Consider the following 16,675-nt stretch of genomic DNA (forward strand, 5'->3'; position numbering starts at 1 on the left):
AAAAACCTAGGTTCACACACATGCCTTTCAAGCAATACTAGCATTTAAGTGTGCTAACAAACAAGGGTGTCTATATATGTGCATGTGTTTGTGTGTGTGGTGTGTGTGTGTGTGTGTGTGGTGAGAGAGAGAGAGAACGTTGTTTTAATGTCTTAGGAACAACCCAAGAGACCAAACAAGATCTATCTGACAGCAGTGAGATTCGAACACAAGACGTGTTGAATAACAACTCCATGAGCTAACCGATCTACCACACATTGGGTGATAGAAAGGTTAGCCCATTTTGTTTATTTACTCACACACCCAGTGAAAAACGCTGTTTTAAATACTAACCTTGGATAATTCATACATATATACATATATGCATATGTGAGTGCATGCGTGCATTCGCATGTGTAGCCTCACACATGATTTTGCCTCTCAAGGTAGCCACTAACCTTGGACAATTCATACATACATACATATATGCATATGTGAGTGCATGCGTGCGTTCGCATGTGTAATCTCACACACGTGCATGTGTGTGCACGTGCACACACATGAATGTATCAATGTGTACGCGCATGTGTGCATGTGTGTGTGTGTGTGTGTGCGCGCGCGCGCGCGCATGCATCACTTGTTTAAAAAGTTTGAACATACAAACTTGCTAAAAGAATGTAGCTATCATAATCAACAAACTAAAACCAGTATGTAGATCACTTCTAAGCTTGTCTTATGAAACACCAATTATTAATTTTATCTATAATATATTTGTAAGCTTCAATCCCATGATATTTGAATATTTTGAAATTCTACACTAAATATCATCAACATATGAATGTATTTTTTAAAGATTATTACATCATATGAAAAATTAAGGCATTGATACAAATTGTTCATATGACCACTTTTGGTTCTCATATGCTCCATGGAGTACATTGTTCAGCTGGAAGAATTTGTATTTGCCCACCCCTTGTGGCTTGTTTAGTATGAAACTTCCTTCATACATGTTTCCATCTCGAAGGATCCATTCTCCATTATCAAAATTTCCAAGTGTCCAAGTCCCACAAAACTATTCCACAATTCCATGTTTGTGTTTATTTACAATGTTTAGTACTTCATATACACATCTGTAAGCACATTACATACTATTTTTTTGAAGTAAAGTAACAACTACCTTCATTTGCATAGATTTTGTGTTTTCAACATACCTAGCTCATACTTTCTTTGAAATAGTATGTCCCCATTCCATGTCTTTTGTCCTCAAGCCATTCACCTTTATATATGTCACCATTTGGATAGGTGTAGGTTCCAAATCCATCCTTTTTCCCACTCTTCCAAGACCCTATTGACATATGATGGCATAATTCGATTGTTTTCTTCCTTGTTGAAGTTTTGAACATAGATTTGAGATGAAAAACACAGGCTTTTAAGGTTTTTCCTTGAATGTGAAAATGTAGGCATCCAAAAGCTTCAGAGATTTTTACCAACACAACAAGATTCAAGCCATGTTAAAGTCCCAACATCACTTATATGAAGGCATACCATCATATGAGCTTTTATCCAGGTATGTCATAACCCCTTGCCCTTCCTTCAAATTGTCAACATATCCTCCCTCATAATTAGCACCATTGGCAAATTTGTACAGACCATGTCCTTGTTTCTTTCCCATGTCATATGAACCTTCATAAGAGTCTCCATTTGAGTAATTTGCAACACCTTGACCATGTGGAATGTACTCAACTAGTTCTCCACTCCATGTCTTCAAAGTCAACATGTAACCAAGTTAGAGCATGCATCCCTCATATATACAGGCATCACATAAGTCTCCATGTCTTGAAAACCATCACAGAACTTAGTGGGAGCATAATAACTCGAGTGTTTCTCACATACATGTGTGCATGCTTTTAACTCTCACATTCACGCATGCATTTGCTTTTAACTCCCACCTTCATGCATGCATATGCTTCTACATGCATATGCTTTTAACTCCCACATTCAAGCATGCATAAGCTTCCCACATGCATGCATGCATATGCTTCTACATGGTGTATTATTAGATACAGCAAATTAAACGTGAAGGCATATGAGACGCACCATAACATGTTCTTCTTCCTCTTCCTCTCCTTCTTCATCATCATCATCATTTGCCATAGCTAATCACTCTCTCTTCGAAAGGGAAAAAAATGCTTAAATTTTAATTTCCCTGATTATGCTTAAAAACGAAAGGCTCATCGCTCTCTTTAACGTTAAGAAAATTTTATGGCAGCAATAGGACAAAACCTGGCTTGCTTGAGAAGAAGAGGATGCGCTTCAGTCGACAATGTCTTCTTTTGTAAAAGCGGTTGCATTCCGTTTTATTTACCCACCTTTATATCTTGCATTAATTTGATTACTCGCCCCTAAGTCACTTTGATCCTTGGTATTCTTCTCTATAATATATTAAGGAGAGGTTTCACATTCCTGAGGTTTGGGAGGGAGTAGAGAGGTTTGGTGTAGGTTTGGGAGGGAGTAGAGAGGTTTGGTGTGTCATTGTGCATGTGTGCCACTGACATTAGGGCCAAAAAGTCTTTTAAAAAAGGCTCTTTCTTAATTTTTTGATTAAGGAACTGACAAATAACAAGTTGCCACGTGCACAAAAATACTGATTCAGCCAAAATACACTTAAAACGAGGTGAAGTAGTTTGTTTCAAGGGTGGAATAAATCTCTTTTTGCGTGAGGTCCAAAAAAGCAGGGTGCATTAACTATCCCTTTTTGGCAATTTGAATTCCTCTCACATTACAATACCCGCCATTTCTCTCAAACACTATTTTCGCTATTTTTCTTCTGCTCTTCAAGCTTTAATGGCTTCTTCTCGACGCCCTACTCACACTTATACTTCTTGTAGTAATAAATAGAGGCCACAATAAGTGGAAAAAAATTCTTTCAATTAATCATCGAAAGCTAAGATTATCAAGCACTAATGTTAGCTAAGGCTAAGGGCGTCATTTGTCATAAGGTTATCATAATGTTAGCAAGGCAAGGACTCCATTTGTTATAAGGTTATCATCAAGCACTAATGTTATCTGAGGCTAATATCTGAGGCTAATGGCGCCATTTGACAAATGGGATTTTTAAAAAACTGAATATGCCAAGGAACTCCAAAATCAATTGCATCTTCCATAGGGTGCACCACTGCACCTTCATATGATCTTGGCCCTAATGCATACTTTGCATACTCATTTGGGACGCGTATCAAATGCACCATACCTAAAGTATTGCAACTACCTTATGGACAAGAGGATGATTCCAAACGCATTCCCGTACAAGGTATGGACATTATGAGTTTTTGATGCTGCCTTTTGGTCTCACCAATGCCCTAGCTCCTTTCCTACATACGATGAATGATCAACAGGCTTGAAATATGCAACCCTACCCTAGACTTCAAAATTTTCAAAATTGAAGGCCTAGGTGTTGTCCTAGGTGTTGTTTTGGCCTTCATTTGAAGCCTACTATTAAGGAAAATTTGCTTTTATGGCCTTTATTTGCAAGCTTCTTTTTAGTGGTAGCCTTTACCTGAAGGCTAAAATGGCTTTGATGCCCATTGCAACCTTCAAGTTTATGGGATCGATATCATCCTTATCTTGTTAAGTTATTTGTAGTCTTTCTTGACGATGTCCTTGTATCTAGTAAGATTCTTAGAAGGAATGTTGCTACAAGCCTAGGTAGAAATAAGCCCTTGCTTACTAACATGTATTGCACCACAGTAGAAAGCTTTGCAAGTAAGTTGCAAAGTATTGAGGGGGAGTATAATATCTGGAAGGAGAAAAATACAAAGAATCCCCAAGTCCACTGGGGAAGTCACTTACCCAATACCTCTAAGATGATAGCAAACATGATGATTTCTTAGATGACAGAATCGGTGAGGATGGAAATGCCTAGGGTTGAAGACTAGCCCAAAATGGAAAGTCTTGTCCCTAGTTAGGGAGAGCTTCCAAGGGAAAGGAGGAGCTCCTCGAAGACAATTCCAAATTGGGTGGGTATCATTACTCAAGATGTAGTTGGTACAGCAAGATCTCAATAGCAAGCAGATTCCCAAGGAGGTGGATATCTCCAAATTCCATGGGGCGGAGGATGCAGTCATGGCACAAAAGGGTACCTTTATCAACGTTTATAGTGTGGATCTTGTAAGGTAACCCGAGGTAGCAAGAATGGGAACTATTGCAAGAAGGCAAAAAGAGGACACATCCTAGTCAGCATGACCAAAAGAAGAATCCTCTGAGATAGCAAGGCGTCTTTTGTGTACATAAGTAGATAGGCATGCATGAGTAGGATCTAAGTTCAAATCCAAGAACCATTGTGTTCGTATATAAGTATCTTTTACAATGGCATCTCTCTCTCTCTCTCTCTCTCTCTCTCTCTCTCTCTCTCTCTCTCTCTCTCTCTATATATATATATATATATATATATATATGCTTGCTAGGTCATCTGGATTAGCATTAATATAGTTTGCTTAGCATTAATCATGTGTTTAAGTCTTCCGTTGTTAGTGCTCCCGTGATAACCCCTATGTTGCACATGGTGGATTCACATAAACCATTTGTGGTTAAAATATATGCATGCACTATGCCATAGGAGCAACCATGTTCCAAGAGAAATGACCATGGCCCCTATGTTGCACATAGTTGATCCAAGTAAACCATTTGTGGTTGAAATGGATGCTACCAACTATGCCATGGAAGTAGAGCATGTATCAAGAGCATTGACATGTAGCTTCTATGAGTCAAAAGCTAACCCAATGCATGAGAAGGAGCTTTATTATGTAGTCTAAAGATGTGGCAACACTACGTGTTTATGATATGTGTATATAACACTTTAGTATTTATGTAATGCGTGCAACTTAAAGATCGAGATGCAAGACTGTGACTTTGAAATAGGAGTAATACTAATACACTACCTAATATACTTTAAGCCTAATATGCTTTGTGAACTAGATGTGTTTCATAAAGATCTAGTCTTGACATTTCCTCCAAGGCCTCTCTGTAAAGATGATTGGATTCTTGAAGAAATTTAGCTTCAGGTCCAAGTGGTAGCCCGAAAAGTGTTGGATAACTCACTTTTGAATGTGAAGGAGACATGCCAATACTCTATTTGAAATGAATTACTCTTTCCAAAGAGCAAAGGTTTTGCATCCTAGATATTCAGAACATGAGAAAGAAAGTACTTCTTGAATGTCATAATAGCCCTTGCATTAAACACCCAAATGTCCAAAGGATATTGGACTTTGTTAGGAGTGACTTCTATTAGCCAAAGATGCAAATGTTTGTAGGGCAATATTTGTGTGGTTGCCAACAATGCCACATCAATAAGGATGAGCACTTAAAGACAAAGTGGCTTGTTGCATTTGTCTGAGTAATTTTGTCACAACACTTTTCCCTTGAACTAAAGTCATCCTTGACTACCACGAGAGAGTCCTTAGGAATGAGAGTATTCTTGAGATGCCAATTAAGTGAAAGGAGACAATACGGTCCCAAAAAGTACTCCTAAGATGTTTGCGTGGTAAGCTCGAACTACTAATAACAACTTTTGGAAGACTATTGAGTACAATTCCTAAATTTCACCATTGGATGACAAAAAAAACTAGCTTAAAGATGAGTCGCAACAACCGGCAAGTACACTTGAGGGTAGGTTTATGTCAAGGGCAACCCTAGTGAGGGGACGTATAGGTCATAAGTGATTTGTGAACACTTAATGAGTGTGGGACAGTGTGAAAGATTAAAGTGAGCTTTTCTATTATTCAATCCTCAAGCCTATATAGGTGAGTTGAGGGCTCATAAGTGACCATTCCTAAAATGGGGATCAAGACCCAAGGGAGGCTTAGACTTTAGCTGTAACTGGACAACTTGGAGGCAATGGTACTGGTTTCGATGTAGGGCATAGTCCCCATGTTGGCCTAGCCTCATGGGTTAGGGGTGCTCTGCAAGAGCTACAATTTGGAGGTGAGCCATCGCCAACATATCCATGTGTCTTCTTTGTATGTGCTTGCTTTGCACAAGATGTTCACGAGATGAAGTAACTCTTTCAACTACTCAAGCCAAGGAGAGGGTAGATTAGGTTAGAAAGAGGAGGCCACTGTGGACCCTAATGATAAAGAGACATGGTCATTGACTGACAAATGGGATTGAAATTTGCACAAGGATGTAGGTGCGCACATATGAACCACCCTTTAGGAGGCCTGCAAATTTAGTAAAGTGATGTTAGAGTTGAATGTCACATATGTCACGAAAGCTCTGTGCTAAACACCTTTCATAGGAACACATAGATGCAAAACGCAAAGAAGAGATGGAGAAGAGAGACAGATAGCCGTATTTTCAGTATATTCATATGGTACAAAAAGGTACATGTTCTTGGCAGCCCTACACGCGCCCAAAAAGGTAGGCTACAAGCCTACTCTATGATCTTTTGTGACCTAACACCTGTCAGAATATGCAGCGGAGATGACGACCAAATCTAGGAACACGAGCAAAAACGCAGGCAGAAAAACAGCACAAGAGAGAGACAGATGTAGGCGTGTAACTCTGCTCTATATACACAAGAAGATCCCGAGATATGATACAAATAAGGCATGGGGGCTGAGGACCTATATATACCTCCCTGGAAGGGCAGTCGGCCAGCACTAAAAGTGTCCACGACTGAAGAAAGAGGTCCACGACTGCATAAATGCAGTCGGCCAGCTATCTGATGCCCACGACTGGTAAAAGGCAGTCGGCCAGCAGCCCTGAAGCCCACGACTGATGAAGATCCATTCGGCCAGCACTGGGGTGCTCCCGGCATCATCTGGCAGCCCTCCCAAGCCTCAGAAAAATGGAAAAAAATAGGGGAAAAATACGGAGAGTGGGGAAAATGGGAAAACACCTCATAAGGGCGGGCACACCCACAACAAAGGCCCTGGTGTACAAATCTAGACAGGAGATGACTTCTAACACCCCCTCTCAGCTCCTGGCTGTGTGACTTCGTGAAGAGGTCCACCATACTGTCCTCCGTTGAACAGAACTCCAGCAAGATGTCATCAGCAACGATCTGTTCACGAACAAAGTGCCTCGGGATGACCATGGGTTCCTCCAGTGGAAGCCCAAATCTGCAATGCAACCTCCTCCTGCTCCGGAAAACTGCTCCTGGGCCTAAAGTAGATCCCCTCGTGTCCGGATCTCCTCCCCAAACCGAGTCACTCCAACCGTGGAGTCGGACTCCATCCAACAATCCCCCTCCTGTGTACAAGAGTCCATGATCCTTCGCATGCCGCAGAAACCACAGGAAACGCGATCCTGCCTCACAAAGAGACATCTACAACCATGAGCTCAACCGCCTCATCAAGAAGCTCCCGTCCAATCTGGTGTCCATCAACCAGATCAATGAACCATACAGCTTCTGAGTCTCAGAGACATCACACAGCTCACAAGGATCAACACCTGTTACGGTGCACAAACAAGTCCTGGAAACCTGATGAAACCTGTCAACAACCCCCTCTGAATCCGGAACCACAAAGCCTGGAGAAACCACCTCCTTCTGCAAGTAAGCACCTGTCACCTGCCTGGCTTTCCGAAAGGTCCCCGTGGAAAGAACATCCTCATCTACTGGAGGTTCTATTCCATTCTCCACTCCACCTTCCCAAACCACTTGGCCTGTTGCTTTGTCCCGGAGAGCAACAAAATGCTCATCAAACTCCACCCGTACGCCAGTCTTGCAAACCTGATGCACTGACAACAGATGAAAACCAAGTGCCGGAACATACAACACCTGGGAGAAATGCTTCCCCCCTCTGCCATCGGGAACTATCTCCATCCTGCCCTCACTGTGAACTGGGATAGTGGACATATCCCCAATAAGAATCTGACCAGAACACCTGCAGAGATCCTGTAAACCGGAACGGGAAGGAGTCATGTGCCTGGAAGCACCACTATCGAGAATCCACTCCCGAGTATCCGTTGCGGAGCGTCATGTGCTTTACATGATTGATTACCTGCGGTGTGCAGTTGAGGAAAATAAACGAACGGACCCTGGCGTTGACGCGATCCCACATCTGCGTCTGGGCCTCCCGGTCCTTTCGGGTTGACGGTAACTCCCCTTCCTCTACTTCCGGCCGTGGAACACCAACAACAACGAAATTGGCGAGGTCGTAAGACTCCAAAACAGATTCCATCATCACCTTCCATATGCCGTAGTTGCTCCCGTCCAACTGACGGTCCACCGGGAACGTGGGGAGTGTCGGGATCTTCACATGTCTCTCGGCCATCTCAAACAGATCTGCCATTGCGGGGATGTACTCTGAAAAGGGTGGGTCGGTGGGAACAAAGAAGAACTGATACCTGCAGTGGCTGTCCAGCAAATCAGCCCGCCTTCCTCTTGCTTCTCCTCGTCCCGAACAGTCCAAAACAGTCCACCAATCAGCCACAAAACAGCCCCCTCTTGCTCACACAAATCCCAAGACCTATCTAGAGCCTAGGGCTCTGATACCATGTCAGAATATGCAGCGGAGATGACGACCAAATCTGGGAACACACGAGCAAAAACGCAGGCAGAAAAACAGCACAAGAGAGAGACAGATGTAGGCGTGTAACTCTGCTCTATATACACAAGAAGATCCCGAGATATGATACAAATAAGGCATGGGGGCTGAGGACCTATATATACCTCCCTGGAAGGGCAGTCGGCCAGCACTAAAAGTGTCCACGACTGAAGAAAGAGGTCCACGACTGCATAAATGCAGTCGGCCAGCTATCTGATGCCCACGACTGGTAAAAGGCAGTCGGCCAGCAGCCCTGAAGCCCACGACTGATGAAGATCCATTCGGCCAGCACTGGGGTGCTCCCGGCATCATCTGGCAGCCCTCCCAAGCCTCAGAAAAATGGGAAAAAATAGGGGAAAAATACGGAGAGTGGGAAAAATGGGAAAACACCTCATAAGGGCGGGCACACCCACAACAAAGGCCCTGGTGTACAAATCTAGACAGGAGATGACTTCTAACAACACCATGAAGATGTTAGATGACAAAAAGAACTCTTGGCTGAGCCTTATATAAGCGTGTGGAGATCGGCCAACATCTATGGACATCAAATCCATAAATGCTGCTGACCAGTCCATAATGCTACTCACACCTGGCCGACCAAGTCCTGATCCCCGGGGATCCTGTCCTTCCATTGCCCTGCTCATGCCCTAAATCTTCTCTTTTTTTGCTACCTTTTAGAGATTAGCCTTGGTATGAGCATGTCCATGTGCATGCACATGACTAAACTTGATGACAGGATGCCAACTTCTGACCCTGGATGATTGTCATCATCCCTTTGTGTCCACATCGACTCCGAAACTTGTCATCCTTCCCTTCTGCCAACTTTTTCACTGAAAATCTTGCCATGTCTCCAATTCCACTCCAAATCTGATGAAGATCTGTGCATTTGTTCCCTTGCCTTCTTGCCCTGTCCTTGAACACAAACATGAATCCTGTCCCTGAACACAAACATGAATCCTTCTTCTTGAAAATCAGTCCCAAGCATTCTTGGCTCCAACCCTTGGAGTACTCCATAAAAGCCTATCGAACAGCCCAAATGGCTACCAACTCTCATGAAACACTCACCTTGGGTTTGCCTGACACCAACCAGCTTCGGGGGGGGGGGGGGGGGGGGGGGGGGGGGGGTGGGAGGGGCTTGACTTACTCTCCTTGGACTGTGCACCTTCATCTAGGACACCATCAGTGTTTAGCATTGCTGAACCTGAAGCTCTGATACCAATGTCATATGTGTCGCGGAAGCTTTGTCTTCTTTCAGCCCTAAACACCTTTCATAGGAACACAGATGCAAAATGCAAGGAAGAGATGGAGAGAAGAGAGAGATAGCTGTATTTTCGGTATATTCATATGATACAAAAAGATACATGTTCTTGGCATCCCTAGGCATGCCCAAAAAGGTAGCTACAAGCCTACTCTATGATTTATTGTGACCTATCACCATGAAGATGTCGGATGACAGAAAGAACTCTTGGCTGAGCCTTATATGCATGTAGACACCAACTCCTGCTGGCCGACTGCTGTCGGCCAGCATCTATGGACATGAAATCCATAAATGCTGCTGACCAGCCCAGAATGCTACTCACACCTGGCTGACCAAGCCCTGCTCCCTGGGGATCCTGTCCTTCCAGTGCCCTGCTCATGCCCTAAATCTTCTCTTTTTCTGCTGCCTTTCTGAGATTAGCCCTGGGATGAGCATGTCCATGTGCATGCACATGACATTGAAGGAGGTGCAGCCAGTTTCTCAAGTTCCTGATCTGTCCATGCACGAAGAGCACAGTCAGCAGTATTCATCCCACATAATGACCTTACTTCATTCTCATATCATTTAAGCAAATACTGCAAAAGAGAAAATGAGGGAGAGGGGGGGGGGTCTTGGCCATCAGGATCAAACGCCAATGTCCACCATCTAAGTGTTTCCACATTTGATCCTCTTCATGTTAAATTAATAGCATCCGCAAGGCTCTCTGATAGTTGCAGCACACAAAACAGCAAGTTCACGAATGATTTGCGGCTATCATAGGTACACATGGCAACTACTTTGGTGGGACCAGTAAATTCTAGGCAAGGAACCTGCCATCTACATGATCCTGCTCAAACTGATACATATAAGTCATGGCATTACCAAACAAGAGAACCATAGTATCTATTCTCCTCCGTCATCACCATGTTGAGGTACAACTAGAATGGTTCGCCCATGCAAACAGCTTGACTAGAAAGGCTTTTCTTGAGACACTGCTGAAAGCCACCTTCCAGGATGACTCTGAAAGGGCTTGTTTGTAGACAGAAAACAGAACACTTGCTTTGCCCAAACTGTTCAACCTGGCCTGAGTCTCATCTGCCAACCTAAAGCCTTGTTCTTGTCACTGCAAGAATCTGCTTCAGCTTCCTCATGCTGAGATTTTTCTTTGACCTCTTTGTGAAGCCTCTCTTCTCAAGACAATTTAAGGTAAACTTGCAGCTCAAAAATAGCAAGTTGGCCTGCCCAATCTCGCTTCTCATTGGTTGTTGCTTGACTTGCCTCTACGTAGCAACTTACTCCAATCTAAGTTCCGGGTCTGCTTTGATCTGCTTTCACAACAAAGTTACATGGACTGCCTGGTGCTGCATCTCAAGCATGGAGGAATGGCCAAAAAAAAAACATTAAAATTTCTTCCTGCATGAGAAGAAAGGTCTCACATGAAAATTTGTGTCAAAACCTTTCTCTGATACCAATCTCAGGTATTCCAAGGAAACCTATTTCAAATAAGTAATAAATTCCAGTACTGGATTATTTAGACAATGGCAACAGGGTCTATCATGGGCCTTTTGGGCTAAGGCACTTCTCCTAAAAGAAGTAATACAGTTTACAGTACTGGATTATTTAGACAGCAATAGATTTCATGATAGTGTGCCTCAGGTTAACATTACTTTTCTGGAAACAGGTTCTGTCATGAGCCTTTCGGGCTAAGGCACTAATCCCAATGTAGAAGGGTGGGACGCCACACGAGAGGGTGAGGTGTAGAGTAGGCTGCTGAAGAAGAAGCAACCATCTCCTCCATGCGAGAAGAGGAAGAAGAGCCTCAATCCAGGTGTCCCAAACCTATTGAACAAAAGAGTAACCTCTACCACTCGTATAACAATCATGAAATTGCTACACCTTCGAACAAGTAAGGTATAGCAATTTGAATCTGAGTTCAGGTCTGCTTTCACAACAAAGTTACATGGACCACCTGTTGCTCCATCTCTAGCATGGAGAAATGGCAAAAAAAAACACAAAAATTTCTTTCCACATGATTCACATGAAAATCTGATGTCAAAACTTGTTCTAATACCAATGTCACATATACCAAGGGAACTGATTTTAAAAAACCAATACATTAAATTACTGGATTATTTAGACATCAATAGAGTGGTGATTTCATGCTAGTGTGCCTCAGGTTGACCTTACTTTTCTGGCAACAGGTTGCCTCTTGCCTAAGGCCCTTCTCTCAAGGGTGGGATGCCAAAGGAGAGGCACAGGAGACGATAACAAAGGTGAAGCATAAGGTAGGGCCCTGTTGAAGAACTAACCACCTCCTTCATGCAAGAAAAGGAAGAAGATTCTCAATCCACAAGGCCCATGATGGAAGCTATTGAACAAAAGAGTAACCTCTGACCACTTGCAACATCATGAAATCGCTACACTTTCAAACAAATAAGGGAACAAATGAAAGATTATGTATGAAAGCGCCTCACCAGAACATATAGTTAAAATAACCCACGTCCTCAAACACCGGAGCAAAACAGTAAAACCTAGAAAACCTGGGTATATGCCTATCCTCAAATACAGGACAACACCAAGGAAAAAAAGTACCAGACAGTAAACCAAGATGAAACTTAAGGACTACTTGACATGTTTAAAAAACACCAAAATAAGTTGCCCACGCAAAAAAGAGCCAAAACATTGTTTAGCCAAGTCCAAGCTGATCTGAATCCGGTGAACAATCAATGAGACAAGCCACAAGTCAAGATGAAAGAAGAACCACAACCACTTCTCGATGTGCCATGATGTGTCACAAGGTATGAGATAGTGACACGGAATTTGCTCCTTCACTTGTGCTGCGGAGTGAACATCTCACTATCATGGACTGCCAAAGTTGCTCAAAGAGAAGCACCCTCACCATCACAATCCAGAAGTCTCAATGCCATAAAAGACCACTCACGGCTAAAAATCCAACCTTACATATTGTAGCTCAATGTGCATAGAAAACAAAATTAGAATTAGTCAGAAAGACGCTAATTCCATGCAGTGGACATCAAACATACATGAAGCTAGTGAGTCAGTCACACGTGAACTAGTGGCCTCTTCCATAGCAAGGATATATTAACCTGCAAGGTCTTAACATCTAAAGTCTCAACAAGCTCCAGCTAACTACTACTCTGCATGAATGGTGTTTGATTGCAGAAGACTAATACAAGAAAATAATTTACCTGAAGGAAATCTATGGTAAGACAACCAGATTAAGAAATGGAATAGTGGAGATAGTGCACAATAGTATGTAACTTGTGAGAAACGTGAGGCATTAGTTAAAGGCCGAAGGAGTGTCAAGAGAAACAGCAAGAAGTGAAAAAAGGTGAAGAAATTGTGGAAGGCAAAAATGGAATGTAGATACAAGGAAAGGTATCACTAGCCAACGGGAAGATCTCGCAAAGAAGTGAGTAAAAAGTGTCATGAGCGATGAGCAAAGGGAAGAATGGGTAGCTCCATAGCTGGAAGAGGGAAGTGGATCATCAATAGATGTTGATCAAGTTGTCCACCACGTTGTCCCTCGATGCCTGAAGAAGTGGGGCTGGAATAAAGATAATTATAGATAAAACACTGGAGCATTGATATGAAAGAGGCACAGCATATGGTGGAGTGAGAAAACTAGGGAGGCAGAAGGAGAAAGTGGCAGGGGTGGAGCAGAAAGAGCACTTAGGTGAAACAGTAGGAGAAGCGAAGTGTCATGTGCTGAACAGCATATGTGGAAGGGTGGAGGCCAGGGTGACTCCACAGGGGCGTAATGGGAAACTCGAGGCGAAGTCTGTGTCTAGGTAGCGGAGGAACAAGGGAAGTAAGATGAGAAGCAAATATCGAGAAAGCAATGGAGGCGTGGTAGGAAAGAAGTACGATAAGACAGTGGAGTGATAAGCCCAAGATAGTAACCTAGAAGGAGTGGCAAAAGCCACAGCAACATGGTTGAAATGCACAGTGAATGAGAGTCTGCCCTGAAGTAGACGAAAGGGAACTCTAGACAGCTCAGTTTGTGGGCTGCCATGCCACATGCCTTCACTTTCACTCTTGCTTTTGCATGGATGTCCGTAAGCTCCGCAATTACCCAAACCTTACTGTTTGGCAGACTTCTTGATCACTCTCCTCATGCACACATCTTTCTTGCCATCCCAGTCCCTCCATCACCAAAATATTGACTCCGACTACAAAAGGCATAGAAGAAGAAGACCGAGGATGGTGTAGTAGCGTCATAGGGGAAAGGCAAATGAGGAACACAGTGACGAGTGCTCATAGCCTAACTAGTGACATCAAATGTGGAATCTTTGAAATCTCCAAGAGGGTGGGCATCATGTCATGTGCTGCAACAGACCACAAAAACCTCACTAACTAAGAGACAAGGAGATATAAAAAGTCAAAGGAGATGGTGAAGTGATTCACATCAAGGGGTGATAAAGTCCATGGTCAACCTGGATGAAGTCTATTGCATCAAAACAATCTTACACATGATGGCTATCTCATCTATACAAAGAACAAGGATTTGTGGTGTCTGCCTGGTAGAAGCCTCCATGGCATTCCATGCAGGCTTGTGCATTTGACACACATAGCAAGGTTACACATTGCTAACCTTGAATAATGGAGAGCTTGTGAATCCTCAATGACTAGTGAACATAAAAGACAGAATCCCACACCTTTATGGTTGTAGATGGTTTTGGGGGGAGGGGGCATAAAGAGATGAAATTTCATTGCAAAAAATGTTGTATACAAGGCATGACACCTTTTCCCCACCCAAAGCCACATGACCATCTATTTTCCCCACTTTCTAACCGCACAAAGTACTCTTAATTTTCAAACTTCTTTCTTTCATAAATACAAATGTTACGTTACTCCAACGGTAAAGCAATCTTGTATTCTTCTTCATTCTCCTTGCAACTAAAATTCTAAGAGTATCGAAAAAAGCAGATGTACAACAGTGAGGTGTCAATCCAAATCACCTGGCGTCTACATACCCTCCATCACCATCATCCTCCCAACCATCATCAAAGTCATCATCTGCATCTTCATGAAACCATTCTCCATCATCATCTGAAGACGATCCATAAATGTCTTCCTCCTGCTCTATATGCCTGTTTCCTCCTCTGAGAAAGCCGAAAAGCTAGCCTTGATTACAGGACTGCCACCCACAAAGATCCGGTGTTGCACTTCTAAATCACCCGAAAGACCACTATTTAATTTATATGCAAATGAAGAAGCTTTGGATCCTGCCAATGATTCATGGTTTTTCTGTCTAATTGAATTGTGTTGTTGCGTCCATGTGCTAACAGCCTCGTCAAAGTCACGCCTTGGTACACCTTGAGAGATATCATCCCAAGGAAACCAGAAATCTGCAAACCTTTTTAGAGACTTGGACTCTCCAAAGACTATAGTCCTGAGGTTCTGAGCCCTGGCATCTGTGAGCATCTCTGCAAAATCTGTATCATCGGATACAAGGCAGATGCATTTGATGCCCCTGTTCATGGAGTCTGCCATCTGCTTCTTCAATGCAATGTCAGCAGCCTGGGGCTTATGCTGCACAGTTCTGACATAAATGCCAGCTCGGCGCAAGTCGGTTTCAAGGCCATAACCAGATTTTGGGACCAAAATGGGCCGTGCAGCTTCTTTGTACCTGTTAGTTTTGGGCTGAATGGAATCTCTATGCTTAGTTCTTTTCTTGCCTTTAAGAGAGTTAAGCCTGGACATTCTCTTATGCTGTTCTCTCTCATGAAGCTGTTTGAAGTGCTTCTTTAGATGGATATTTGTTTTGCATTTGTGGCCGCAGAGGCGGCATGCATAGGGTTGCTCCGGCTTCACAACCCCTCTCTGTTCAAGGAGATCCAACTTCTTTCGGTCTTGCCTTTCCTCGCGGACCCATTCAGGGACATGAATAAAGGCATGGCGGTTTGCATAGGCCACCATGTCCACCACAGAGCCGAACTGTGAAGCAGCATGGCGGAGGTACAGAGCTGCATGATATGGTGATGATTTGGGGGGCTTGTTGTCAAGGTCCCAGAACACAGAAACTGTTGTGCTTCTGAAGGGCGAGTCTGTTGTAGAGTCTCTGCCATAGCTGCCATTGCCGTCATAGCTGCTGTGGCTGTCAAATCCGCAGTTGCTGCTGCTGCTGCTGCTGCTGAGAGGGTTGAAAGAGCACGATATGGTGATGGTGGCGATGGCGTTGGGTAAGCGCTGGTGGGGAAGAGCCGGTATATTGAGAGGCTTCGTGTTGCACAAGAAGAGAGTAGAAAATGCCGAGGCTCCTCATCACCCGCTCTCCCTGTTGCTTGTAGTAGTTCTATATCATAGGGGCCTTTCACAAGCGTCCGTCGGACTGTCCGGGCAGTTATGATTTCCCATGCTCAGCAAAGTTCAGTTGAAATGGAGTTAATTTGGGGTAAAAAGTTACCTCTGGCGAAGATGTGGCTTGTTTTGATGATGAGGATCGAGATGTTGAGTGGTTTGGGGTGTCCTCAAAGCTCCGAAAGGGAGCTCGAGGGTTGCCGCCCTCTTTCACCAACAACTAATTGTACAATGGCAGCAATCCATTCTCTTCCGAGGAGGATACTTTCCTTCATAATGGCAGCAATCCATTCTCTTCCGAGGAGGATACTTTCCTTCATAATGACTACAAGGGTCACATAGAACTTGCAAAACACAAGCTTAGTTCCAATGTAATGCTCGATCGCTATAAAAAATGCCCAATCTCATGGATGAAACCCCCATCCATGAGTCGATCAAGCTCATCCTTGACTATTTGTCCAGCTCATCCTTGACCATTTGTTCATATTTATGATTCATTGTGTAAGCTTTCTATTTGTATGTTCTTGTGTCTTCCATGATAGGATGTTGTGTTTCACTAGGAATGGTGTGTTTCATGTCGATATATTTC

The 16,675-nt window shown here is 43.4% G+C and overlaps 1 protein-coding gene and 1 pseudogene across 2 annotated transcripts; both read right to left on the reverse strand.

Annotated features, from left to right (window-relative positions):
• Window positions 1-763: 763 nt before the first annotated feature.
• LOC147640346 (uncharacterized) lies at window positions 764-2,295 on the reverse strand. The gene is made up of 4 exons (XM_086823607.1): window positions 2,077-2,295; window positions 1,525-1,741; window positions 1,191-1,324; window positions 764-1,051 (listed from the first exon to the last, which is right to left on the reverse strand). Exons 1-3 carry the CDS (start codon window positions 2,131-2,133, stop codon window positions 1,191-1,193), a joined length of 408 nt encoding a protein of 135 aa, XP_086679733.1. The 5' UTR covers window positions 2,134-2,295; the 3' UTR covers window positions 764-1,051.
• A 7,370-nt stretch (window positions 2,296-9,665) lies between these two features.
• LOC147640347 (uncharacterized) lies at window positions 9,666-16,406 on the reverse strand (annotated as a pseudogene). Its single transcript, XR_015270026.1, has 3 exons — window positions 16,352-16,406; window positions 14,745-16,043; window positions 9,666-10,276 (listed from the first exon to the last, which is right to left on the reverse strand). The product of XR_015270026.1 is annotated as an uncharacterized LOC147640347 (transcript).
• Between the last annotated feature and the right edge of the window lie 269 nt (window positions 16,407-16,675).

The sequence above is a fragment of the Cibotium barometz genome, chromosome 3, assembly GCF_041138505.1.
Source record: "Cibotium barometz isolate CiBa-2024 chromosome 3, ASM4113850v1, whole genome shotgun sequence".
NCBI lineage: Eukaryota > Viridiplantae > Streptophyta > Polypodiopsida > Cyatheales > Cibotiaceae > Cibotium > Cibotium barometz.